The sequence below is a fragment of the Pelodiscus sinensis genome, chromosome 1 (assembly GCF_049634645.1).
Source record: "Pelodiscus sinensis isolate JC-2024 chromosome 1, ASM4963464v1, whole genome shotgun sequence".
Taxonomy (NCBI): Eukaryota; Metazoa; Chordata; order Testudines; family Trionychidae; genus Pelodiscus; species Pelodiscus sinensis.
In genome coordinates this window covers 163395486-163423340 of record NC_134711.1, presented here as the reverse complement: position 1 = coordinate 163423340, position 27855 = coordinate 163395486, and the positions used below count along the sequence as shown (strand labels likewise).

General features: G+C 43.0%; 1 protein-coding gene across 2 annotated transcripts; it reads right to left on the bottom strand.

Moving 5' to 3' along the window:
- Positions 1–13730: 13730 nt before the first annotated feature.
- Positions 13731–27436, bottom strand: LOC102456291 (cell surface glycoprotein CD200 receptor 2-like). 2 transcript variants are annotated; one of them, XM_075909522.1, is made up of 7 exons: positions 26167–27436; positions 25310–25472; positions 23514–23825; positions 21702–21947; positions 20491–20607; positions 19354–19406; positions 13731–16566 (listed from the first exon to the last, which is right to left on the bottom strand). In XM_075909522.1, exons 2-7 carry the CDS (start codon positions 25374–25376, stop codon positions 16420–16422), a joined length of 942 nt encoding a protein of 313 aa, XP_075765637.1. In that variant the 5' UTR covers positions 25377–25472; positions 26167–27436; the 3' UTR covers positions 13731–16419. The 2 variants fall into 2 exon arrangements, with proteins under 2 accessions (XP_075765637.1, XP_025041032.2); XM_025185247.2 differs by having other exon boundaries at positions 25310–27436.
- Between the last annotated feature and the right edge of the window lie 419 nt (positions 27437–27855).

Genomic DNA, 27855 nt, shown 5'->3' with positions numbered 1-27855 from the left:
GCACCAGGCGAGCTGATGGAGCAAGGGGAGATATGGCAGCCGAGAGAAAAGGGAGAGGTTTATAAGATATTTATTAATAACTTGGGTGACACAATGGCACATCCAAACAAGCCACAAGAACTCAGTACTGGTGCACAACACAAAATTTATTCTGCTCATGGGAGGAAACTCTTAGAGGGAACACTTCTCCCAGCCTCTCTGCCCCCGAGTTAATGTTACACACATTGTGTTAATGCAATTGCAGGATAGTTGCATAAGGGGGGGGTTGGTGGGGGCCAAACTAATCCCTATTGGTAGGAGGATGGTGGGAGAAGTCCTGGGGGTCACATGACACCTTTTACTTCTGGTCATGTGTCCATCTTGCCCCGAGAGTGTCACCTCCAGAGGTGTGGCCCATGGGAGTCAGGGTGTGGCCAATGAGGGTCAGGGGCGTGGCTAATGGGGTTCCAAGTGCATTTTAAAAAAATTCTTTGAATGCACACCCTAATGAAATGTGCTGTGCACCCCTATGCTTACAGGTCAGAGAAAACATTCCTGGAAAGCAATGACTCAGAAAAAGGACTTGGGGGGTTGTGACGATTAATTAGCTAACTCTGAGCTCCAAAGGTGTAACAAAGGGAATAATGATTGGAAGATGGAAGGTTATTTTACATTTGTAGTTGGCATTGGTGTGACTACAACTGGGATACTTTATCCACTTTTGGTATCCACAATTCAACATGGATATTTATAAATTGAAAAGGATCCAGAGAAGAGCCACAAGAACAATTAAGAACTGGAAAACATGAACAACACTAAGGCAAAAAGCTCAATCTATTTAGGTTAGCAAAGAGACGGCTAAGGGCAACTTTATCACAATCTTTAAATACCAATATGCAAAGCAAAAAATTGATATAGGCAGTCCCCAGGTTACGTACAAGATAAGGACTGTAGGTTTGTTCTTAAGTTGAATTTGTATGTAAGTCGGAACTGGTACATATTGTAGGGGAAACTCTAGCCAAACATTTCTCCAGAGCTCAGTTTTATTCTCCCACACCTCACTTCCCTCAGTCCTTTATTCTCAAGCTGAGGTGTCTGCTGAGAAAAGCCGTTCCGCGTCTCCCTGGTCTGCTGGGGGGGGGGCTAGCTTCGCGTCTCTCTAGTCTGCTGGGTGGAAGCAGCTAGTGCAGGGTTGCCTCCCCCCGTTTGTAAGTAGGGATCCGATGTAAGTCGGATCCATGTAACCCAGGGACTACCTGTAGATTTTTTTTCAGCCTAGAAGACAAAGTTATAGCAGAACTTCGGAATTACAAACAGACCAGATAAGCACACACCTCATTTGGAACGGAAAGTACAAAAAGACCAAAACAAAACAAAAACAAAAACAGCCCTACACAACACAAACCAAATACAGTAAATGTAAACTACTAAAAAAAAATAAAGGGAAAGTAGCATTTCTCTCCTGCACAGTAAAGTTGCAAAGCAGTATGAAGTCAAGGTTGGGCTGCAGACTTTTTAAATGATCATAATGTATTGTTCAGAGTTACAAATACCTGGAGGTTGTTTGTAACTCTTAAGGTTCTACTGTAGAACAAGATCCAGTGACTAGAAGTTGAAATTAGAAACGTTCAGATTAGAAATAATGCACAATTTTTTAATCAGTAAGGATAATTAACTGTGGGAACAGTATACCAACAGTTGTAGTGGATTTTCCATTACTGGATTTTTTTTTTAAATCAGGCTTGGATGTTTATCCAAAAATGCTATGCTCTAGCTCAAATAGGAATTAATTCAAGAAAATTCTATAGCATGCATTAAATAGAGCAGAATAGATTATCACAGTAGTTCCATTTGACCCGGGAAACTATAAAAAAGCATGCAAGGACCATAAAGGTCCCTGTAACATCTCTTCTCCCTTACCATACTAATCTGTCAGTGAATAGCATGAAAATGGGATCCCACAGTTTACAAGATACTCCTAGCCACTCTAGTGCTACTGCTCCCTCCTTTACATCAAGGCGTATTTAATCTTTATTTATTACACTTTGCATTTTAGAATGAAGCTCCTCTTCAAGGCTCAGAGGCCTGATTTTTAAAGAAAGATATTTAAATTATACAGAATGATGCTGATAGGTACCTAGTGAGGTTTTCAAAAAAACACTGATTTCCATGGAAGTTGGGCATCCAAATACCTTGGAGGATCTGAGCCTTACTGCTTTGGGCCTCTGATAAACCCAGTCACCCCAGTCTTTCCTCACCCCAAACCGGAAAATAACAAACCAAAGTATAAAAGACATGCCCAGCCATTGCTCTCTTCCACCCACAAGTACCAGCTCTTCCCAGACCCATTCATCCCCCAAGCCCCAGTTAAACGGATAATCTTTGACATACCCCCTAAACATCAGGTCCGGAGCACTTCAGAGGAAGGCAGGGAAAGGGACTCTCAAGCTAAGGACCTGCTCTCTGAGAACACCTTGCTAGCAACTACCTCATCTAAACTAAGGAAGCTCCACTTTGAGCACCTCTGCTGAGCACACCTATAGTGGTCTGGCACAGGAAGAAGCAGTGTCTCAGGTCTGAAAACCAGTTAGGGTTTTACATATCAAAAGTAACACTCTGAACTCTACCCTGATACCTACAGACAGCACACATATGGTACAGCCCCCTGTAGCACACAAGCATGAAAAAGGAGATAGGACTCATTTTCAAAAGAAGGGCCCTATCCTTCCACACAATTCTAGAGGGCAGGGGGAGGGGAAGCAGCATACTCTACTGCTGCTCCTTAAAAGGCCTCCACACTCAGGCTATGTCTACACTGCACCTCTTCTGCAAAAGCTTATGTAAATGAAGTGCAGATTAGCATATTGCCACACTTCATTTGCATAATTAGGGGCTGTTTTTGCACAAGAGGATTTTGCACAAAAAGGAGCTATGTAGATGGTTCCTTTTTTGCACAAGCCCCCCCCCCCCCTGCACAAGAGCTGATCTTCCTGAAAAAAATGAGGAAGAACGGCTCTTGTGCAAGAGGGGGCTTTTGTGCAAAAAGGAGCTGTCTACATAGCTCCTTTTTATGCAAAAGCCTGTTGTGCAAAAAAGGTCCCTAATTATGCAAATGAAGTGTGGCAATATGCTAATCCACGCTTCATTTGCAGAAGCTTTTGCAGAAGAGAGGTGCAGTATAGAGGTTGCCTAAATGAGTAACAAACAACACACACACTCCTGCAATCCTGGGGGCTGATTTCATTTCCATCATTTCTTCTCATTCCTCTCCCCCACCTGCAAGCTAGCACTGCAGCCAGTCAGCACTCCTCTCTGAGTTAAAAAAAAAAAAAAAAAAAAAAAAAATCACATTGAGAGATGCTAGGTAAGATGCTCACGCACAGCAGCCAAGGCAGAAGATAAGGCAGGATATCCACAGCAAGCAAAATGCAATGCAGTCAATGCCTCTGCTTTAGGTCGCCTATATAAGGATATTAAGAGGCAGATAATTGACTAATCGTGTAATCGACACAATTTGTATCGATTAGTTGAAAAGGGAAGGGCTCTGTCCCAGCTCATGCCAGTTCAAGAGCTACTCACATTATGGCTCTGCAGTTTAAATGTAGGAACCACGCCTGGCTCCTACTATATTTAAACTGCAGAGTAACAGTGGGGATAGCTCACGGACCCAGCACGGACAGGGGCTGATGCTGGAGCAGCCTCTGCCCACGGTCAGTCTCGGCACGTAGTAGGCAGAGACTGCTTTGTAGCAGCGTCCCCTACCCACCCACCCTCATCCCACTCCACTGCTGCCTCTGGGGGGAGGGGGGACAGGTGGCACTGCAGAGATGGTGTTGAGGGGAACTGGCTTTTAAACCAGCTTCCCCCAACACCAGCTCCTGTTCCCCGCTCCCCCTTGCTTGCTGCCTCTCATACAGAGGTGGGGGTGAAGCACATAGTCAAGTACTCCACTACTCACTTACATTCTTTCTCCTATCATCCTCACCCAACAGGCACATTAAAGTCAAGCAATGACAACAAATCAAAGCTTGTGGTCAATCCATAGCCCAAGGTGCCTTTTGGGGCAGAAATATCTCCTGCTGTCCTCTGAGATCTGTCTATACCTAGAGGAGCTCCCCTGTACCAGCTCCAAAACATTTGTTAGTGTCAATTGGTTCCGTTTTTTAGACAGGAAACTGCTATGGTAACACGGTGGGCTTGCCATGATCATGCCTAACAGGCCTGCCTTTCCCGATTGGAGTCAAAAGTTTTTCTAACTGTGGGAGAATTGTGTGTAGACAAGCTTTTCTCCTCGTCCCATCTGCCAGAGTCCCTCTGCCTTCCTATCAGGACTCCTGCTCCCAGCATCTCCTATCCCCAGCAACGCAATCCTGGATCTAGGGCTACTGTCATCAGCAGATGCTAGAACAAGCCTGAAACAAATCAACAGATTTCCTTCTGGTAAATGCTGCTTTTGCAGCTAGCATAACCCTGGCCATTAACAACCAAATGAGGACACAAACAGGGACGACTGCGGTCTGTAGATAGGAGCTCTACCAGGTGAAGTAAAAGGGGGGGGGAAGTCACCTTCTGGCTGAGCAAGCAGATATATATGCTAAGCATCTCTCTAAAGCTGAACTCTGCATTTCCCTCCCTTCTAAACTGTGAAATCATTCAAACACCTTGCTGTAAAGCCAAGAGTTACTGTTTACTGGTTTGGGAGTCCCCCCTAGTGGTTCATATGACATACTACACAAACACTAAATTGAAGCAAAATAATTGAGAAGATTTTGTTTAACTGAACACTAAACTTACTGCAAATGTGTCACATTGTGTGGGTACAGAGGGCTTGGTAGACTCTAGAAGGCTTTTTACTCTGTTGAGGAGCTGAGCCAGGAAGAATTGACCAGTGGAGCTCATTTTAAAAGCAATACATGGAAACCAAATTCTTACTCTGTTGAAAAAAAGTCTTTCCCCAAAAATAAACTAAAGACAGATTAAATAAACCCTAAACGCATATGGCCTGACTTAAATTTGTGTGTAAGCCTGAGGCCAAAGTAACTTCCAAAGGGGATAGAGAGGGATTTGGTGAATTCTGTACACATTTATAATCAACAAGTCAGGAAGTGCACACAGAAAAGGGCCCGCAGGCACAAAAGGCAATGAGATAAGAAACCTTCCCTCACCCACAAGAAACAGATTGATTGAGGACAACTCCCTCTTGGAACAGAATGGAAATTGATTCTAAAGGAGCCAACATCCAATAAGCTCTCTCCAGATAAAAGGCCTCAGTTCCTTTGAGCTACTTTCACAATAAGCCAAATCACTAACACAGTACATACCTTTAGAAGTCTTCACACTCAGGACAAAGAGTTGTTTCTTACTACAGGAGCTGGTTCCTTTCTGTTTGGTTTCCCTACTAGCACACTGCTAGCAAATTAATTGGGCCCAGCTGCCCTTGCCTCTTCCCCACCCCCCTCCTTAAGCACCTGAGGGAACCAAGCCTCTGGGTCTTAGAATCTCCCCTCACACATTTCGGCTGTCTCTAGACTGCATCCCTTTTCCGTAAAAGGGATGCAAATTAGAAACATCGCAATTGCAAATGAAGCGGGGATTTAAATCCCCCCCACTTCATTCGCATAAACATGGCTTCCGCTTTTTTCCGGCTCAGAGCTTTGCCAGAAAAAAGCTCCAGTCTAGACGGGGATCTTTCAGAAAATAAAGCCTTTTCCGAAAGATCCCTTATTCCTCTTAAAATAAGGTATAAGGGATCTTTTGGAAAAGGCTTTATTTTCCGAAAGATCTGCGTCTAGACTGTTGCTTTTTTCCGGCAAAGCTCCGAGCCAGAAAAAGCGGCAGCCATTTTTATGCAAATGAATTGGGGGGGTTAAATCCCCGCTTCATTTGCAATTGCGATATATCTAATTTGCATCCCTTTTACAGAAAAGGGATACAGTTTAGACACAGCCATATTGTATAGTTTCCCAAAGGAAACGGGAATGATGGGAGCTGTCACCGAAAAGACCCCTTTCTGAGTCCTCAAAAGATCTATGCTATGTGCCTCAAACACCCATATCCTATCAGGTTTTAACCAAATGGATAACATAGCTATTAATTAGAACTCTGAGTGTAAAGCTCACTGGTGCCAGTTACAAAATGCAGACATTTCAGTCTAGAGATCAACTTTTATGAAAGCAAAGGAAGCAGCTGCCACACACACAGGATCACTGGCTCATAAACGGACATTCTGAACCATTCAGAACTTCAAAGGCCCAAGGTGAAGGTCAAGTGCAGTTCCATTTTACAAGTAGGCAGTGTTGGAAACTTTCTTTTGCACTAACAACAATCTCTCTTCCCCAGCATGAGACCACTGGCACTGCTGACTTTTGGAGAGTTTGGTGAGCTTATCTCCTTAAACTGAAAATGGGATGCACCCACCTTCCACTGCTGCCTCCTCCCCCCACCCCTGAATTTTTCTCCATGCCCCCTATTGAAGAGGTAAAAAAGATGATGCAGAGGGTTGCCAGATGCTTTCAACAAAAATACCGGACACACTTGATAAAAATTTGTTGACCCCAAAAAAATATACATGATATGAGAAGTTTATTGCCCGAGGATTCAGATGGGGCAGAAGGGAGCTAAGGAGGATCACTCAGGGGAGGGCACATACCTGGTACCCTGCATGGCCAGGCTTGGTTCCCTGCTCAGGCCCCCGCATTATAAGAGACATGTTCGTGCACTGTGTTTTACACTCAGCCTTAGGGAGCAACATCAGACGGTCCCTCCCCACCATCTGTGCAGCGCCTGGACGGTGGGATCCTGAGGATGCTCTCTCTGACAGGAGGAGTAAGGTGACCTCATGTCCCTCGAGATCATTCCATGGCCCTATGGAGCGTGTTTTGGGGTTCACTCATAGAAAGCCCCCGGCCCTCCCAACTGGCCATTTTCTAAACCTTCGGGGTCAGAGGGCTGAAGGCAAGAGCCTTTGGCAGGAGAATGGGGCAGGGCATGAGTGCCAAAGAGGAAGCTAAGGCAGGAAGCTAAGTCACCTGCACCCCGGGTGCAGCATCACCCCGGGCCTGCCCTCGGGGTCTGCTTCTCCCTTCAGAGGGACACAGAGGGGGCCTGGCTCTGGGAAACAGCTGGTCAGAGCCCCACTGAGCCCTGCACAGAGCGAGGCAGACACGTCTGCTCCTGCCTGGCCTCTACTGCCTGTGAGGTTTGTGTCTGAGCCCAGACCAGCTTCCTCTCTCTGTATCTCTGGTGCAGTAACACACAGCGCTGTCCTCCACTCTCAGGCTATTCATGCACAGGTAGAAATTGGCACTGTCCATGGAGGCTGTAAATCGGCCCTGGATGGTGGGAGAATAATACTCTCTCTGCCCTGCATTATTAATTAGAAAACACTGGATATTTACATGTCCAGTATTTTCTCAATTTGTTCCCCGACAGAAAGCTCAAATACCAAACTGTCCGTTTCAAAACTGGACACTAGGCAACCTTAGGTGCAGATGTGAGGGGAAAGGATCTGGGCAGCAAAGCAGGGTGAGAGTCCCGATCCAGAAGATGAAGCTATTGGACTGAGATCCAGCTAGCAGTGTGATCTCCCTTTGGGGACTAGAATAGCAGAGGAACAGGAAGGCGGTTTCAGGTATTGGGAGCAGCCCTTGAAAGATGGGGAAGGTCATGATGTGACAGAAGTAGGTAACTGGGGGCAGATAGGGGAGGGAAAGAGGCTGATTGGGTTGGTGGGGCTCCAGAGGGCTCCAGGGACTTACCCCAAAGAATGGAGGGGGGTTGGATAGGGCATGAGGCCAGAGCAGGAGAGCTCCAGGGAACACTCAGGCAAAAGTCCAAAGAGTTTAGCAACTTCTTTATTGCCCAATGATTCTCTCCTCTGCTTAGGTCAGAAGGAACTGTTATTGGAAATTATGAGATACAGGTCATTCAGAGAGATGTGCGCCTCAACGCACTTTGAAAATGTACATACAGAAATGAAAACTATTTCTTGCCACTATCAGTGGTTAAACTTTATCACTGTAGGCTCCCTAAATAATCCCATAATTACATGCTATAGGTTTCCAGGGTAATTTCTAAGAACTCTATGTAATTTCTGTAGAAGTGTATTGGTTTTATTCCCATAATAATGATTACTGTGTCTCATGCAAAAACTGCGCAAGCACACTCACAATATAGCACTTAACACTGCCACCAAGAAACCAACAATGTTAAGCCTAATAACAACACATAGTTCAATCTCTCCTATATTTGACAAATAGCCTAAGGGGCTGATTTGCAGTTACTCTATACCTTGCATCACCACTATAACTATGCAAAGAGGTGCAAATCTCTAATTTGCTAATGTTATACATCCGCCAAATGTGGACTGGTATAAATGACAACTTGAGAGATAGGGCAATGGAGTGTCAAGGCCCTGGAGTTCTACAGAATGTCCCCAATAACTTCGATCTCATTCCAAGCAGGTACAATCATTCACACACTGACAGGATATGTAGTACATCATTTGTTAGGTTCCATGTATTCCGTGGCAAGATGCATCTAAGTTTTGGAGCAGGAACTCCAGTGTCAGTGGCATTCTGGTACAACAGGCCATACGTTATTTACATTTTTAGAGTGAGAGCATGTAACAGGTTCACAGCGCACCATCCCCAGCACCTCCTGCTGGATGTTCCAGGAATTAGCTCCATCCTCCTATGGGGTGCCCTTCCTCAATGGTGCCTCACTGTCATCGCTCCCAAGGTGTGTCTAGACTATGTGGCTCCATCAACAGAGCCATGTAAATTAGTTTATTCGGCATACTCAAAGAAGCGAGGATTTAAATATTCCCCGCTTCATTAAAATAAACCTGGCCGCCGCGCTGTGCCGACAATCAGCTGATCCGACACAGAGCGGCAGTCTAGATGCGGATCTGTCAGCTGGGGAAGCCTTTGCCGACAGATCCTGTAAACCTCGTTTTACGAGGCATAAGGGATCGGTCAGCAAAGGCTTCCCCAGCCGACAGATCCGTGTCTAGACTGCCACGCTGTGTCGGATCAGCTGATCTTTGGCACAGCATGGCGGCCATGTTTATTGTAATGAAGCCGGGATTATTTAAATGCCCGCTTCTTTGAGTATGCCAAATAAACTAATTTACATGGCTCTGTCAACGGAGCCATAAAGTCTAGACACACCCCCACTGTCTTCACTGCCTCCACTCTATGGGCCCATATCACCACAGGACCATGAAGTCTCTTCCAGGGCGTGACCCCTCTTGGCTGCATCCCAGCACACTACCTTCCTCCCTTCTGAGGGATAGGTAACTCCCAGCCCACCCACCCACCACTTGTCTCAGTGGCTAACTGCAGTCTTAGTTTAGCTCCTGCCTTCAGGGGCAAACTGAAGTCTGTTTTTAGGCCAATCTTCCCCCCCTCTCCTAACTACTCTCGGTCCCAGGCCAGGGATTCTACCCCTATTAGGTACCTATTTCCCCTCCTTCCATATCTGCTACCTGTTTTTCCTGGCCACGTCCCCTCCTTCAAGAGGGAAAGCTTATTTCTTTCTTCCCTGCTGAGCAGCCATTTTATATCTTGCTGCTTCAGCAAGCCTTCCCTGATTGGCTCTCCCAATCAGCCTTTTGTCCTCTATGCAACCTTCCTAGGGTTCTGTTACCCCCAGCGCCCTACGTGCCACTAATCCCTACCACAGGGTACTTAATCAGCCACACTGGAATTTGAAAGCCAACATTCCCTAGGTAGAGACTTGCTGAGCTATGACTGGAGTTCTCAGTTCTGGGACATTCAAAAAAAGTAGGGCTATGTCTACACTCACGGCTCCTTGCGCAAGTAATATGCAAATGAGGCTAAGCGTGGAATATCGCCGAGCCTCATTTGCATGCCTAATGAGCCACCGTTTTTTTCAGAAGAGGCTCTTGTGCAAGAAGGAGCTGTCTACACTGCCCCTTCTTGCGCAAGAAAAAACGTCTTGCGCAATGCTGTTCTTCCTGAAAAAACGTCTTGCGCAATGCCGTTCTTCCTGTAACGGTGTTGTGCAAGAGGGTTTTTCTTGCGCAAGAAGGGGCAGTGTAGATGCTCCTTCTTGCACAAGAGCCTCTTCTGAAAAAATGGTGGCTCATTAAGTATGCAAATGAGGCTCAGCGATATTCCACGCTTAGCCTCATTTGCATATTACTTGCGCAAGAAGCCGCGAGTGTAGACATAACCTAGGTGTTTTCATTAATGTTTTTATGAGAGACAGCTGATGCTAATAAATAATGTCCATCTCTGTTAACTGTCCTGGTCCTATTATCAATTAAACAGAAAGAGTCACACACACACATTTTTTTTTTTTTTTTTTGGTAGCAGAGCTTCAGATACAGGCAGATGCAGAAGAAGAATTAAACATAAGAACACAGATGAGATATGAACAGCAATGAGACACAGGAAAAGCTTGAGAACCTTTTACACACATTCCAGTGAAAACCTCCCCCTACCAAAGGAGAGGAGAGGGAAAGGGACTGATCTACCACAAGACAACGTGGCTGTGGGGGAAAAACATGCTAACAGCCTCTCATGTGAATGAAGGATAGTACAATGGGAAGTGACTGTCTAGGAAGGAGTACTGCACAAAGGCATCTAGGGGTCATAGTGGACCACCAGCTAAATATGAGTCAACAGTGTCACGCTGTTTCAAAAAAAGCAAACATGATTTTGGGATGATTATCTAGTCTGAATCCTGCATATAACAAGCTACAGAACTTCACCCATGCACTCCTGTAATGAACCCCTAACTTTTGGTTAAGTTACTGAAGTCATCAAGTCACAGTTTAAAGACTTCATGTTACAAAGACTCTATCGTTTACATTAGTTTTATCCTAAAGTGACCAGAGTCCCATGCTGTGGGGGTAGGTGGAAAAAACCCCACAATCCATGCCAATTTGACCTGCCCATCAGGGTACAGCTACTGTACAAAGGTCCGGATTGTGTAAGCACAAATGGCAAAGGGACATCAAGGCATTTCCCTCCCATTGTACATTGATTAGAGGTGAGACAAGGGCATTTCTGTGGCTTGAGGCCTAGTAGGCATCAGGGGACGGAGGCTTTTCTCTGTGTCCAAGAGTGGTCAGTGTCTAAGTTCCCAATGACTCATGTTGGCATCATAATGTAAAGCCTCAACTGGTTCAACAATGAAAATACAGAAAAAGTCTTGTAGGAAACAATAGAGTATAGAGGAAAGGATCTTAGCCTCTGCAGATTGTGGCAGGAAAGAGGGAAACAAATGGAGAGAAAAGTGACAAGTGTAAGGCCTAGTGAGCAATTGACACCGAGTGGTGCCTGGATGTTTGATGCATAGCAGAGTGAGAGGAGGAGGGCTGGCTCTCTATGAGCTGTGAATATGAGAGGCAGCTGAGGAGGAGAGGAGGTGGACTATGTGTGGGTAATTGTCATGATGTGGTATATGTGAGTGACTTATAGCCAGAAAAGGAATTCAGATAGCAATTTAAATGTTACAGTCAGGGACACATTGTGCTACCAGGAAATGCAGAACCAGGAGCTCCAGTCATTGGCAGATGACATGATATGATGATAATGTTCTCAGTGACTTTTGATAGTTGTTCCCTAGCCAGCTGCTTCCAAACAATGGTGTGAACCAGCATGCAGCTGCAGTGCTTCTGTGAAACATTCTGCATCCAGTCCAATGCCAATACCTACATCCTGTCACACAGCAGCAATTCTGGGTCAGCCTTAGTTCTGAATTCACTAACCTTCATACTGTTAAAATGTCAATCTTAACATTTCTTGAAGGTAGTTCTTGGCATAGTATGATTGGGTAAAGTATAGAATTCAGTGATTCCCACTTGTATCCATAATGATAAATTAACAACAGAATTAGCCGTGAGCAAACAAAATGCATTCTATTGCATTAACCTCTGTAAGGCTGATTTTCACCACAACAATGCCACCAGCTCAATCACTCCTCTTCCCAGTTGAGAATTTTAAACTTTTGGGAAACAGGGGTGAAATAGTGGACACAGTATTGTCAGTGACAGAACTCTCATCAACTGGATCAGGATTGCACTTCAGATTTCCAGCCAGAGCATTCACTTGGTGACACAGGCAGAAGGCTTTCTGTGTGGAATTTTGATAGCAAGCTAAGGTAGCAACAAACAGATTACTAATGAAGACTCAAAAACAAAGAGGAGATTATGGCATCACTACAGATTATTTCACAGAACTGCAAAGAACATATCTCAGAAAATCTAGACACAGCTATCGGAGGGCAAATTAAAACAACTCCACTTGTCGTTAAATCCATTTAAGAATAGTTGTGTGGCTCAGTTCCCTCTATGTAAGAGTTTTGGAGCATGTTGGAACCACAATTATCTGGATTCCTTATCAACCCTCCTGCAAACCTCAGCATTCTAGATGGCACTTTTATTTTAGTTAATTTTTTTTATTGTGCCCCCTCTATACCATCTCTGGACACATGCATCAATTCAAACAACCAAGTCTAACAAATGGTAGCAAAGTTAAACCAGATTCTCCACATAGTAGATCAAAGTATAAATAAATGCCTTCACCTGCCTCGGGCAAATGTGGGAAAATAGGTGGGTTTAGCTGTGGGCCTTGATGATTAACAGTATCTGGGAGAAAAATGTGGGAAGCGAGTTCCAGAGCTGATTGTTCTCCATTGAGTGAATCTTGCCATCAACCTCCAGACAAATTCACATGAAAAGACTCAAAATATGAATCATCTTATCTCAGCTGCCACAAAAATATATATGTAGAGAGTCAGGATAGCAAGGTTTCAAAATATACAGGCGTTCACAGCTCTTTGTCAATCTACACTGCAGGTTAAATAGAAAGGCTCTTGTCTGAGTTGACGAGTGAAGAGTTAATTGAGTTACCAACTAAAAATTACAATCAGTTACTGAAAAAAGACTCACCTAGTAAGAGTTACATGGGCCTATTCCATGTTCCTGCCAGAGGCCATAGAATGCAAGTCACACTGTTAATGTGAGTGCTGTTAATCCTGTATATATTTAGAACAGTCACTATCCCATTGGCATGGGTCTCCAGCTGGGACCCAGGAGATCTGTACAGGTGCTTTGTCCCCAGAAATCCCACTGCTGCCAAGAGTCAGGGTCACCTTACAATAGACTGGATGAAAGGGTAAGAGAGGAAATAATCAAGTCAGTTTTCTGTCCCAGGAAAAGCACTATGTCAATGTCTTGTGTAAATCAATCACAGCAGGAAGGTGTGGGGGGTAATGAATGTGAGAGGAGTGGAGTCAGGCAAATGGGATGAAGGAATTATTCCAAAAAATGTTATATTCATATCATAGATGACTAGGGGCTTGTATGCAGGATGAGTAAAAACCTCAGCTGAGGAGTCCCCCATCTGGATGAGATATTACCTTAGCACATGGAGTCCATACACAGATGCCTGTTCCTCTTCTTCAGTAATATAAGAAGCCAAGAACAAAAAGAACAAATAAAACATTTTCTACATTATGTATGAACAGTTCCAATTTATGGATCCAATCCAAAATCGCCTCAAATACATAGGAGTCTCACAATTTATTTTGAAAGTCATTGGAAAAGGTCTAAAGTGAACAAATTCACAAATTGTATCCATAATCTCTAGTTTAGCTCTCACCACAAGACAAAGATATGCATAAAAAAAGAAACAATATCCATTAAATTTATCAAGAGGGAGATCAGTCTATAAATACTTCTGATAAATTCCTTACATTGATTAGAAATACTTCCTGAGAGATGTCTATCAGTGGCAAAAAAATCCCTACAAAATTACATTTAGTAAGCAGTAAAAATGAATAAATGAGCTGATCTACGATCATTTTTACTCCTACAAAAATATTATCAAAATATCATAACCATTTCTGTTACTCTTATTAAGTATCGTTTTTGTATTGTAAGGGTCTCTTTTGTCGACACTTCAGATAAACCAAAAAAGATTTAAAGACATAAGAGTTCACAGTTAAGATCAAACTAACTTTCGAGAATGGACTCTGACTGAACAGTAAGCCTTAGCATATTTTGAAAACTGGTGTAGGAGATAACTTGTGGATAATACATTTCTAAACCCTGAAACAAATAAATATGTCTAGAAAAAGGCATAAATAATGATTAACCTTCATGTGTTGAGACAGTTATAAAGGTGCAGTAGAACAGGGAACCTTGGAAAGAGCCTAAGAAAAAAAGAATGTGTCCCAAAAATAGGAAATAGAAAAGGATCAGAATGATACATGATAATGGTGACAAGGGTACAATTACCATACAAGGGCATGAAGAAGTAAAACCATGTGCAATCTGGATTCAGGATGTCAATGAACTACTGTATAGAGAAAGGTCTTCCACAGCTGTTGGTGACTGTATGCCTCCCTGTATATGTGAATTTTTTACTGTTAATCAATAAATCCAATCGCAGTTGATTTCTCCAAAATTGGTTATCATTAAATTAATCCATATTTGATAGAACCCCTCTCAAAGAATATAATCCCAGTTACATTTTAATCAGTTATCAATTATTAATCAATTGATAATTGATTGACACATTTGATTGGCAATCAATTATAAATACTGCATTGTTTGCTTACATCAGCTTTATTGAAATAAATGCCTCAATGTTGGTACAGATCATTATATATTATATGCACATAAATATAATCATTATTTTAGCATCGAGCTAAAATTGCCTTGAATGTAACATCTGAAACAATGCTGCTGCCATATTAATACTCTGTATGTTGCATGCTTCCAATTGGCATTGAAACCTGCATATGCTCCACTCCGTTGTCTGGCCCCAGGGTGGCAGCAGGCCATCCATGAGGAGCTAGAATACCACCCAGTTCAGTAGCCAGTATCTCACCGTGAGTGAGTGCCAAAACACTGACAACCAACTGAAACTTTATTTTCTAGTCCCAACCCATAATGTGGGTCAGAGATCCAAATGCAAATACCCCTTTCGCACTAGGGTTCATTATCAACCTACTGTAGTGACTACCACGACATCTGGTCTTGCTTTCGACAAAATAAAAATATACACAAAAAATACTAAAAATAACCACAAATGAATGACAAATACTGCCCCTGAATCTTGAGTTCTTCCTGGTCAGTGAGTTGGTTGCTCTCAAAAGCAGTTTTCTTAGCAGTGGCAAGGTAGCTGAGCCATGCACAGAAGCTGGGGCTCTCAGAGCTTTTAGGGCTCCACGTTACACAAAAGGAGACACCTCTGGGCTTCCCTCGGCTATCCCCTTCTGCAGGCAGGTGGCCATTTACTTTTTTTTTTTTTTGAGAAACTGAAAAGAAACATTCTGTTTTTTCCAAGCTGAAAATATTTCAGTTTCCTATCCATGGGTCATTTTGGAATTTCTACATATCATTCCAAATCAGAATGGAACTGGATCCTGCAGAATGGAAATACTAAGTTTCCACCAGCTTTAGTTATGACAAAGTCTGTTCTTGAGAGATTTTCGTCCCAGTATTAAACAACATGTATGTCCACATACCAAGATGCACAAAAGGCTGCACAAGAATGTGAAGGAGCACGTTTCTCCCTTTCTGCCCCTGCACAGGCTGCCCACAACCTGGCCCTTTGTATTTTTTTATGTTGCTCAGTGTTGAAGTCTTAACACAAATATCTGTGCACTGCATGTCCATACATTTCTAAGTAGTCAAAGAGGTTTGGGTACAGATTCACAGTTTTTAGATGTTAACTTGAACTAAAAACTTTTCAACATTGCCCATCACTCAGTTCCATTTCCATACCAAGTTCAAGTGCATTTGTTTGGCATCTGTCATGACATATGCAAAGTCTATACAACTCAGAAAAAATTAAAAAGTCAGAGGATAGAAGTTAAATCAGCTGCTACCAGTCCCATGTTTTAATTCTGAATGTAAAGCATTATTTCTGTGTAGTAAAACATCTTTTAATTCTGTCAGCTAAAGAATTCTGCAATGTGTGGCTACCTCTCCCTAGGATTTTGGAGTGTATTAGTTTCAGTTTGACTGTCAAAATGCAAGTTCAATGTTTTCACAAGATCTCATTTTGCATGCCCAAAGCTCCAGTTCCCACATGAAATTTTTATGTAAGTTTCTGAAGCTTAGGCCTTCAAATTTCAGTCATTAAAAAGGTATTTACTATTTATGGATCTCCAGAGAGGGAGAAAATTTACATGTTGATTCCCACTGATCTTTCTACCTCCATTTTCCTGAGCGATATAGACAATAAGAACTCCTCCAATTATGAAAACCAGCCACATAAAAATAATTAAGCGCTGAGAGGAATCCGCGATAGGTGGAGCAAAGCCAAGTCTTCCAAGACAAACAGGCCTGAACTTTTGGAACTGGTATATTCGTGTGCTGCGGGACTTCTAGCTCTGCATAAGAACAGTCCCAGGATTTGTTAGATATTCTTGATAGAGTCAGTGGCTGAACTAAAGCTAGACTCTTTGCCTTTGTGTTTTTACAGAATTAACATTTGTATACATGCGTTGTACACTGTAATTTTGATAGATGCTTTCTGTGGCGTAAGAGTTAGATGTGTTAACTTCCTCAGGCCTGGATGCAAATTTCAGTTTATTCTCAGTCTGCAATACACAGGGGGGAGGGAAGTCAATACGTTAAGCAGATTTTTACACTACATTCCCAAAACAGACCCAAGTAAAAAGTGAAATGGCTGAAATCAGGACAGTGACATGTAAAGTCACACTACAGTTTACCCTGAATGATGAAATAAATGGGGGAAAAATGGTGGCACTTGAGGATGGAAAGAAATACAGCAGCACAGTGGGGGCCTGGTCCATGCCTCAGGTGCCTATACACATAGTTGCTGCGGTTTTACAGTTGGGTTCAATCATTCTTAATATCCCCCACTATACAAATAGTTCCAGCACCTACTCACTATGATATTACTAACAACCACTACATCATAAATTACCAACCAATTACAGGAAAGAACAAGACCAGTTCAGTTCAGGCCCTGTAATCTCTTGTTCCCTTTCCATATATCACCATTTATGGCAGCAACATTGTACTTGTCTGGGACTATATAAGGTACATCTACACAGTAGCACATACCTTGAAATAAGCTATGCAGCTTGAGCTACACAAATTGTGTAGTTTATTTTGAAATATCTTATTTCAAAATTTGGCACTTTTTACACAGCACTAATTTCAAAATAAATAGCTTATTCTGGCATCTTCCATAATCCTTGAGCAACGAAATTTACAGGAATCCAGAATAAACATAATTTTGAAACAATGGGCATGCTATTAATATGCGCAGAATGCTGTTTTCCTGACATAGCTCCGCTGTGTAGCTGTACCCTATATGATTCAGAAACTGTGGTGGGGTTATTGATAAGGGCTTAGGTCTAATTACCACCTCAGAAAAAAAAATCTCCCTAGATTTTCCTTTAATTCTATGGTAACCTTGTTGTTTTCACAAACATCCCGGAATCACTTCTTTGAATATGGAGATATCTCTTCATTTGTAATGAAAAGCAGTGTAGATAGACAAAGCCTTAGTGAAATGGCTGTGTCACTAAAAGTCAGGCAGTGTAAATGCTGTTTGTCAGCACTTTTGCTGACAAAATACTTCCACCCCCTACAAATGGAGATGGAGTTGTCCGCAGCAGTAGACATGTTAAATGTTGACTAATCAGCTAATCGAGTAATTGATGCAATTTCCATCGACTAGTCGATAACGGGGGTGCTTAATATCCCACTGCACCTCTCTCTTTGAAAATGTACAAGAGCCACCTGCAGCTTTTGTACATTTCAAAAGGAGAGAAGAAGCAGGAACCCATGCCAAAGGGGACTAACACAGTCTCCAATGGCGCAAGTTCTCCTCTGCACCTCTTCCTTTGAGAGGTACAAGAACCGCAGGCAACCTCTCAGGATTTAGCCAGTTTGTTACCATCCTCCATTCTTCACTGTCCACATCAGGTTATTATGTTAAAAATTATGAAGCCTATCTTGCCATCTTGCATAAATTTGTAAATAATTCTCTGGGGGTATGTCTACACTACCCCGCTAGTTTGAACTAGCGGGGTAATGTAGGCATACCTCACTTGCAAATGAAGCCCAGGATTTGAATTTCCCGGGCTTCATTTGCATAAGCCGGGCGCTGCCATTTTTAAATCCTGGCTAGTTCGAACCCCGTGCCGCGCGGCTACACGCGGCATGGAGTAGCTAGTTCGGATTAGGCTTCCTAATCCGAACTAGCTGTACTCCTCATTCCACAAGGAGTACAGCTAGTTCGGATTAGAAGCCTAATCCGAACTAGCTACTCCATGCCGCGTGTAGCCGCGCGGCACAGGGTTCGAACTAGCCGGGATTTAAAAATGGCGGCGCCCGGCTTATGCAAATGAAGCCCGGGAAATTCAAATCCCGGGCTTCATTTGCAAGTGCGGTATGCCTACATTACCCTCCTAGTTCGAATTAGGAGGGTAGTGTAGACATACCCAAGGTTATTAATATGTACAAGTTAAATGAAGCTGCTGTGTAGATAAGGTGACAGAGAGTTACTGTTACTAAACAACAATGGCTGAAACTAGACAGCATGGAGTGAAAAATAAGAACATCTCTTGATGCTGTAATTTTGTAGTGGTAGCGATATCAGTGAAAACCTAAGATTAGATCCTAATTTTACTGAAGCCCATGGGATTTCTTCCCCCCCCCCCCCGACCTCAGTAGGGTTATACGTTTAGTACGTGTTTGCATACTGTATCTATCTATTATGTGGATTGTATTAGAAAGCTTTAAACATTAAGGTCAATATTTAGATTTTAACTATAAAAATCAGAGCGTTCAGATGGCCAGCATCCACAAATACTTTACCTTTTTCTCCTGGAATGAGAAAGCTAAGGCCATGGGGCCTTTCATTATACAATCATGTCACATGGGCCACTGCTATATAATACAGGTTGACAAACAAAACAACATACGAGAAAACAAGTGCTCCTTTTCTATACTTATAGATAAAAACAAAATGCCATGGATGTGCGTCATCTGTTTACTCATGCAGAATCCTATGTGGAGTCAAGGACCCTAGTACATGAGGTCAGAGTTAAGGTTGCCATGGAAACTATAATTCTGATCTCGCTAAAGTGAGTATACTCAAAACCTCAAACTTAAAACTGTATTATCTTGCTAATAAATAATGTATTGATATTTTTATGGCAGATGTTGCATTACATTGCATTTTAAACATTCACAAAAACAGATACAAACATACAAGTCACATTTTCATTAGTATATTGCCATATGGTAACACAAAAAACAGATATTGGCATATGAGGGACAGTGTGAGATCAGATTCATTTTAATGTAACTGGATAGGCCAGTCAAAAATAAGAACAAATTCCACTTACTGTATTTGGCATTGTGGCAGTATTAGCCATTCCAGATAAGGAGGTGGCTGAACCTAAAATAACATCAGATCAAAATTGTTTGATGGGATAACACACACAAATTGATACTTATCATCTGTATTTCCTCTACTATTAATGTAAAAGCTTTTATCTCAACACAGCTGAACTATTTGGCTTAGTTGATAGTTGTACTGTCGCTGTTAGAATTCCTTTATTACCAGCAGGTTTGCAATTGTTTTACTTTCCATTTCTATAACATGTTCAAACACATTAGTAGAAGTAAAAATACGTGCAAGTTAAGCTCACAGATACTAAATTGAATATGATTAGCAAAGGCAGGGGGAACCAAGTTTTGAAATGATCCTTTACTTCTCACACATCAGCAAAGCACCGCAGTGGTATACCATTGATGTCACCCATCAAATTGCTGCAAACAAAATGTCATTGCTGCAATCCTCTGGTGGCAACTGCTTTTGGCAGCTGGCCCCTTCTTCCCCCCACTGTACCCTACCTTCTCTATTCCTGCCCACCTTGTCTCTATTCAGACTCACCTGTCACCAGCACCCACCCCTCCGTTGGCCCTGCCTCAACAAATACATCTACAATGTAATATGTCGGGGGGAAATCATTTGAATCGCCTTCAGTGGGGAAGTAAAACTAGATAAGCAGTAATTCTGGAAAAGAAGAGTAAATTAGGTCCCTCTATCTCTCAAATACTACTCCACGTACTTCCCATTTCACCCAGCCTTCCTGCTAGGGTACTTGTGCCCCTATGGTCCATCTGCTTTTACACTACTCAAGCTACCGCCTATTTTCCAGCTGCTACAGCTACCTCCCATTCCAACAAGCACCTCCCCACTCCTTTGGTGCCAATTGACCCCTTCCCCTCTGTCTCCTATTCCAGTCATACCCCTGCAACCAATCGACTTAATTCCCATCAATACCAAAGCATAGTCACAAATTAGATTCCGTCCTCCATACAAATATATTCAGTACGGATCTAATGTATGTTGAAATCTGCTAGACATGTCAGTGATGAGGTACATTACTGACTCTGCATGTTTACAAGGAAATGTGATACTGGAGACTTTTCACCCCCTGAGAAGCAGCAAGTGACTTAAGTTCCAAATGGCTTACCTCTGCATTTTAAAGTCCGGTATGAAATCAGAACAATAACTGCAACAGCAACACATGAAGAGGTGCTTATCAGGAAATAATAGAGAGTGGGCGAAAGCGTCACATCTGCAGAAAACTCTGCAAAGACACCGAGATGATGAAAGTTACAAAGCCTGTTGGCGAAATCCACAGATTATGTAACTAGTGGACTTTACCTAAGCTAGGAAATGGGGAGTTCCCCCTCTGCTCTTAGGATGTATAAAACAGACAGTTCACACACACCTGTAGCCAGTTTATTACAATCTCTCACATTAGGCTCTCATGAAGACTAGACAGACACCTGACACAATGTATTAGGCAGACATCTTCCTGGAGCCCCAGAGACAGTGGAGTGTCCTTTTGCTTCACCTGAAACCCTGAAGCAGCCAGAAGAGCTGAGGGCTGGCCTCTGTTTAACTGATACATAAGAGGCGCAATTGTGAGAGTTCCACTGCACTCCTCTCCCCCGAGGATGTTTTAGGATCCAGGTCCTGAAGGGGGTGCTCTGTCAAGCACAGGTTTGTGACCAAGGGTCTTCTGTTGTCCACTGTGTTGGGAGTTTGTCATGGGGACACCTGGCCATCTCATTCACAGAGACACAAACAGCAAGTGGTGACCTCTTTCTGAAGGCTGAATTTGCTGTGGGACTGCATCCTACATATTGCCACATTCAAGCATTGGACAAATACCCTTGTGACGATAGATAGCAGCTGTATCAGGTGAGCCCAAAGGAAATGTCTCATGGCTGAGCCAGTAATAAGGGTCTGTGCTAAGCTGATCTTTCTATTAGGCTTAGACAAAATTCATCACGTAGGGTTCAACTTCAAAACCCACTTGCAAAGATCAGTATGACAAATTGGTGGCTACCTAAGACATGGTGGCTGTCCCCAGTGATTACAACAGGAGGAGGAGAAAGAGCATTGTGGGGGAGCACCAAGGCCCATTACAACAACTTCCCTCTATATTACTCTAGACATTCTAAAGAAAGATGAGGATAGAAAATGCCACTTTTATCTATTGTTATAGAATGTTTCTTTAGAGCTTTATCCACAGAAAGGTTCAGGGAAGCACATTACTCAACAAAGTTTCCTAGCCCTCACCTTTTGCACTGGCAGTTGTCTGAATTGACAAAAGTACAGAAGCACAGGGAATTACCATAAAGCTGATCCCTGTTAAAAAGACGTGGTACTCACCTGGTGACAGTTCTATGGTCTGATTCAGAGCTGGATGGGTAACTAAGCAGGTCACATAGGCATTGGTGCTATTGATCAGAGATAATCTGCTGAGTGTGGTCACTGTTCCATTGGTGTGATGAGTTTTGTTCTCGGTGCTGTGACCACTCCCTTGTGCCCATGAGATTTCTCCAGCTGGTTTCCCTGCAGATGCCTGGCACACAACAACCTCATTACTTTCATGAGTTAGAGTCACCACAGGAGGGACTGCGGAAGAGCAAGGAAACAGTTGGATTTGGTTTTACTGCAGCAGGCAAAAATGTCCCTACCAAGGCCTTCAAAATTAACTAGCAATTTTTGGGTGCCCAAACTGAGATACCGTGAAGGGGCTAGATTTTCAGAATGTGCTACACTCCCACCCTCTTCAGAATCCAAACATCTTAATAGGGGCATAAGTTGCACAAACAAAATCTCTAGTTACTTTTTGAAATTCTTGCCCCCTTTGTTTTGTACATGAAAGTCACAGCAAAAATTGGAGCTGCTGATGATGATGATGATGGCAGGAGGGGAGGCAGCCAGAGGAAAGACAAAAGACTCTCCATGACCGGCAATTTTTAAATTAAGATTGGATGCTTTAAAAAAAAGGAAAAAAAAAAAGGTCTTCTCCAGTTCAAATAGCAATTATGTCAGGGAATTATAGAACCCATATTATACAGAAAGTCCAACTAGATGAGTGGGTCTTTCTGACTTCAGAATCTACAACTACTACAAGGGGAATGACTATCTGTTAGCAAAACACAGACTGGAGAGAACACAGCAAGGTGAAATCAGAGCTGGAATTTTTCTGAAGAAATACAGAGGAAGCATGAAGCATTTGACAGTATGAAAGGGAAGTGGGCAGAGTTCAAAAGCTTGTGTCTCTCATATCCTGGGAAGAACACAGCTACAACAAGACAACAAACATGAATTACGATGGTGATTATATATTAAAATCTCCTATGATCCCCTTCTAATATCACCAAATCTTGCCCAATTTGACTGGAATACAGAGGCCTTGACAAGGACAGAATGTTCTGGAAGTTCAAGAAAGACAAAATCTGTAGCTTCTGAAAAAGATCGGTAAGTTTCCTAATGCTATCCCCCCTCCATACACACACACAGACCTCTTGAAAATGGGTTGACTAATAAAAATTCTAGTGAACTAGCTTTCACTTTTGGGGGGGTGGAAGAGTGAGTAAACTAAACATTTTGGTCAAATCCCAAAGTTCTTACTTTGTATTCAGTCCTTACTTGTCAAGGGATGTTTTGACTTTCACTGAAAGTTTTGTCTGAGCAAGGCTCATTCCCTTAGCCAGTGAAAACTTGATCATGTTCCATTTTGCATATGCTAATGGTGCACTCTCATGCCTGTGTAAATTCTGGCATAGCATATGAGTGCTGTGTTGCTGCCTCCAAAAGCCTGTATTAGATTTGCCATACCAGATTCAATATAGACTGTTGCTTTAGCAAGCTGCCCTCAGTACCTCTCAAACCCTCCCCGGGTACCTACCTTTTTTACAGTCTGCAAAAAAGTATCACTTCTCCATAAAACTCCCTGCAACCATCACACAAACCCTCATCCCTGCACTCCCTCTATGAGCAGCCAGTCTGCTTGCCCTCAACACAGGAGGATTAACTTGCAAAATTAAAATTCTGAGTGCTCTCATTGAAGAGTTCTCTAATGCCTTATTTTCAGCATCACTGTGCATGGAGAAAAAGGAGGGAACGTTGTCCTTCAGAGCTGAATCAGGTAATTTTTTAAATAAAAAAAAAGAGAGACAAGTTGTTTCTTACCTAGCACAATGAGAGCAGACACTTGGTCCAAATTCCCATCACTAGTTACAATTTCACAGATGTAATTACCCTCATCAGCAAGTCTCACAGGGTGAATCTGAAGGGTAGGGTCATGGGCAGGGTAAGATTCCCAAGTAATCCTCTTAGTGCAGTTTGTTCTGTCTGTCTTGGTATCAGCTCTATGTGCCAATAAGCAGTGACTTCCATTCTTTGGTCTTATGTGCCATACTACCAAAATCAGAGAAGACACTGAGATATTGGGGCATCTCAGCACAGCCTTGGTACCCACCACTCCAGACACTGTGTTGTCAACTACATGGGAAGAAGAGTGGAATTGAAAAAGTCATTTGAGCTGTCCTTATAGTTTATGGCATTTTTAGTTTCATTGAGATGGAACATCTCTGCACTTACCCTGCATTGAAACCTCTCCCTGCATTAGATCCTCAACCTTCTCTTTACTGTATGGGATATGGTTTAAAAATTAGCAGAAAACCTGAGATATGCCCAAGTGACATCAGTTCTCAGGACTGAGTTCACTAGTCCCATCTTCTATGGAAGCACCTTGCTACTGTAGATCCCAGGCCAACATTTAAAGACACTGTGAAATTGGAGCCTGACTCCACTTACTTACTTGTGCTCAAGAATTTCTCCAATGGGCTGGCAACTCTGTTATTAGTGCTCTGTGCTACCACATAAAAAAGCTGTGTTTATTTTCCATGCCCAGTCTCCTGCTTGCCTAGCCATCAGGAATTGGGTGTGTTGCAGACACTGTGCCTTGCAGTGATTTATACTGATTCACCGAGGTGAGCTAAAAGTCAATATGGAAGCCTCTACAGTCAAGGAATTTTGATCTTATTGATAGATGGCTTTGAGAAAGGGTGTGTGGGGGAGGAGGTGAATCACTCAAGCATGGAAGGAAATTCCTCAGGGGGCCTGGTTATAAAACAGCTAAAAACTGTAATATAGATGGAACCTAATCACAGCTTGTAGCAATCTTAAACCCCCCACCCTCCCATCACCCACAGCATTAGTGCAGCTACAAGGACACAGCTAAGTTTGTAACTGCAATTTTCAACCCTGAAATTGCATTAAAGTCGTACTAAAGATGGGATCTTCATGTTATCGGTGCTGTATTCCTATCCAGGAGCACCTCCTTGTGGCAGTTCAAGAGGGCAGAAAGATTGTGTTTAAACCTAATTCATATCACTCTTCTGCTTTCACATTAAGTAGTAGTATTATTCCAGTCTTGGCCAAATCTGTGTCGTTCCTCCTTGTCAGTTTTAAAGTATTTACCAGACTATATTGAAAGAGCTCTGAAACTCAGGGGCTGTGTCTAGACTGGCCAGTTTTTCCGGAAAATCAGCCGCTTTTCTGGAAAAACGTGCCAGCTGTCTACATTGGCCGCTTGAATTTCCGCAAAAGCACTGACTTCCTACTGTAAGAAATCAGTGCTTTTTGCGGAAATACTATGCTGCTCCCGTTCGGGCAAAAGTCCCTTTTGCGCAAAACTTTTCTGCAAAAGGGCCAGTGTAGACAGCTGAGATTTGTTTTGCACAAAAAAGCCCCGATCACGAAAATGGCGATCGGAGCTTTTTTGCGGAAAAGCGGGTCTAGATTGGCCATGGACGCTTTTCCGCAAAAAGTGCTTTTGTGGAAAAGCGTCCGTACCAATCTAGACACTCTGTTCCGAAAATGCTTTTAACGGAAAACTTGTCCATTAAAAGCATTTCCGGAAAATCATGCCAGTCTAGACGTAGCCATGGTGTTACATTCATTTAATGATCTTTCCCACTTACCTGGCCCTGGAACCACCTTCATTAGGAAAAGAAAAAGCTCAGCGAGAATTGGCCACATCTGGGCCATCTGCTAGGAGGGGCTTAGGGCAAATGGCACAAAATGAAAGGAATGGCAATAACTTGGAATCGCAGATCAATATGTAAATTCTCTCCAAAAATAACCCTGTTTTGAGAAAAAAGCAACATTTACAACATGAAACATCAACTTCCCTTAAATACAAATGTTCTAGAAAAGACTCTTTGAAAGGTCATTTCAGATATTTTTTCTGACTGCCCCTCAGCAAAGGTCAGGCCCACTGAGGGGAGGGGGAAAGGGAACAACTGCCCTGGAACCCAACGATTCAGAAAGGGCTTCAGGGCTCCTGGCTGACACTGCATCAGCACCAGTGGTGGCCAGAGCCTTTTAAATTGCTGCCGGACCCCCAAGCAGTGTACACTGGGTGGCACTGGAGGCTGCTTGTGGGAGGTGTAGCCACCTACTACACACCTTTCCCAGCAGCCTGACCAGCAAGCCCAACCGCCACTGTGGGCTTCGGAGCAGGTATTGGGTGTGGGGCTGGCTCCGCACCTCTGGAAGGGTGGGACCAACAGCTGAAGGAGTGGGGCTGAGAGCAGCTAGCCCTTAGCGCCATTCAGACCACAGTCTTTGCACAATCAAGGAGTTGGTCCGTTAGTTCATCATGACCGCAACTTTGGCTTAGGATGTTTTATGAAGCATTGATCAATATGGACCCTGTCTCACTATGGCTTCCAGGCACTACCATAATACAAGTCAACTTGTTAGTGTGTTTGTTCTGAAAAGACCTTTTGTTTTGAAATACAAAGATAAATATTTAAGCACAGAGTGTTCAGTTTACCTTAATTCCAGAATCACACAGATCTGCTGCTTCAGCCACTTAGATGAGAGAATCTTAAAGTTGCAAGTGTTTTTCTTAGAATGAGGGAAAGTAAAAATATACTTTAAAAGAACAATGGTTCATCTCCCCTGAACCATTGTAACCTTCTTCTCTTCATCTTTGCTCTGCAATCTTTGCTCTAATCACTTTACGGCAGCTAATATAATTTTCTTCAGCTCCCTAGCTTCCTCAGCTGTGACTTCCTGTCTCTTCTGCCCAACATGCAAAAATGTTCTTACACTTCTCATCAGGAATGAGCTGGTTTGATTCAATGGCAGCTGAACACAAAAATGCTTGTTTGGAAACTTACAATTTTTATGATATATTCTGATTTTGGGCAAATTACCATCTCTCATTTTTAAAGATTCTATATAGCTCCGCCCAGTCTGAAATTCATCTCCCTTCACTCTCACAATTCACCTCTGCCCTCTCTTCCTGCCTTGTCAGGATCGTAATTTCATAAAATTAAGACATTTTTCCAGGGAAACTTTACTGTAAAGTTTGAAAAACTTTACATTTTCTTAAAAAAAATCAGTTTTGTTGGAAAACTTTGACCCTGTCTAATCCTTGCTCTCATCCTTCATATGCCTCCCTATGCACAGTTTTTTCCTTACTTTCCACTATTGAATACCAAATGCACAGGCCATTTTTGTCAATTTCAGTCATAAGATTTTTTGAAAATTGTAAATTTCATCATTTCAGATATTTAAATCATGAAATATGGTCTTTTGTGTATTTTTACTCTATGCTATGCTGATTTCACAGGGGAGAGGAGTGTTTCTCAAATTGGGGGTCCTGAACTACAAAGAAATGGGGGGGGTCCACAAGATTATTGTATAGGGGAGGGTTGCGATATTGCAATCCCTGCTTTTATACTACTACAAGTGGCAGTGCTGCCTTCAGATTGGAAGCTACAGGCCAAGAGCCTAGCTCTTAAGGCAGAGGCACCGTCAGCAGCAACACAGATGTAATAAGAGTATGGTCTGATATTGCAGGCCTGTAGACAGGAATTCCCCTCACCCCTGGCCTCGCTCCTCTGGGGGAGGGGAAATCAGGCCCAGCCTTCCACTCAGCCAGTCAAAGCACGGGAGAGGGAGTCTGAGGCAACACACTTCTCCAGCCTCACACTTACTTGGAGGACCATGGGAGGGTGCATTCACACCCTTCTCACTCCACTGGATACAGGCCTGTATTTCCATCTTTAATTCTGCGCTGGGGCTTGCGGAGCTTGGCTCTCAGTCAGCAATCACCATTAACACCCCCCGCTCCCCCCCCCCCCACACACACACCTAGCTCTGAAGGCAGCAGCATGGAAGTAAGGGTGGCATGTTATTGTATTGCCCATTACATCTATCCTGCTGCTAGCAGGACACCACCTTCAGAGGTGGACAACCAGCCAAGAGTCACCACTCTCCAGCTGCCCAGCTCTGAAGACAACACAGAACTAAAAGTGACATTACAACCTCCAAAAATGACCCATTGAACCCCCACATTTTTTGTTGTAACACTCATTTTCCATTCCCTATCACGTGTTCGTTTAACTTCACAGCCTACAGTTGTCTAATTTAGGACTCAATACTGCAAACATTTGTATCCATGCGTATGATGTTAGTGGGACATGGAGCCAGGTCTGCCAGTGGGGAGGAGGGG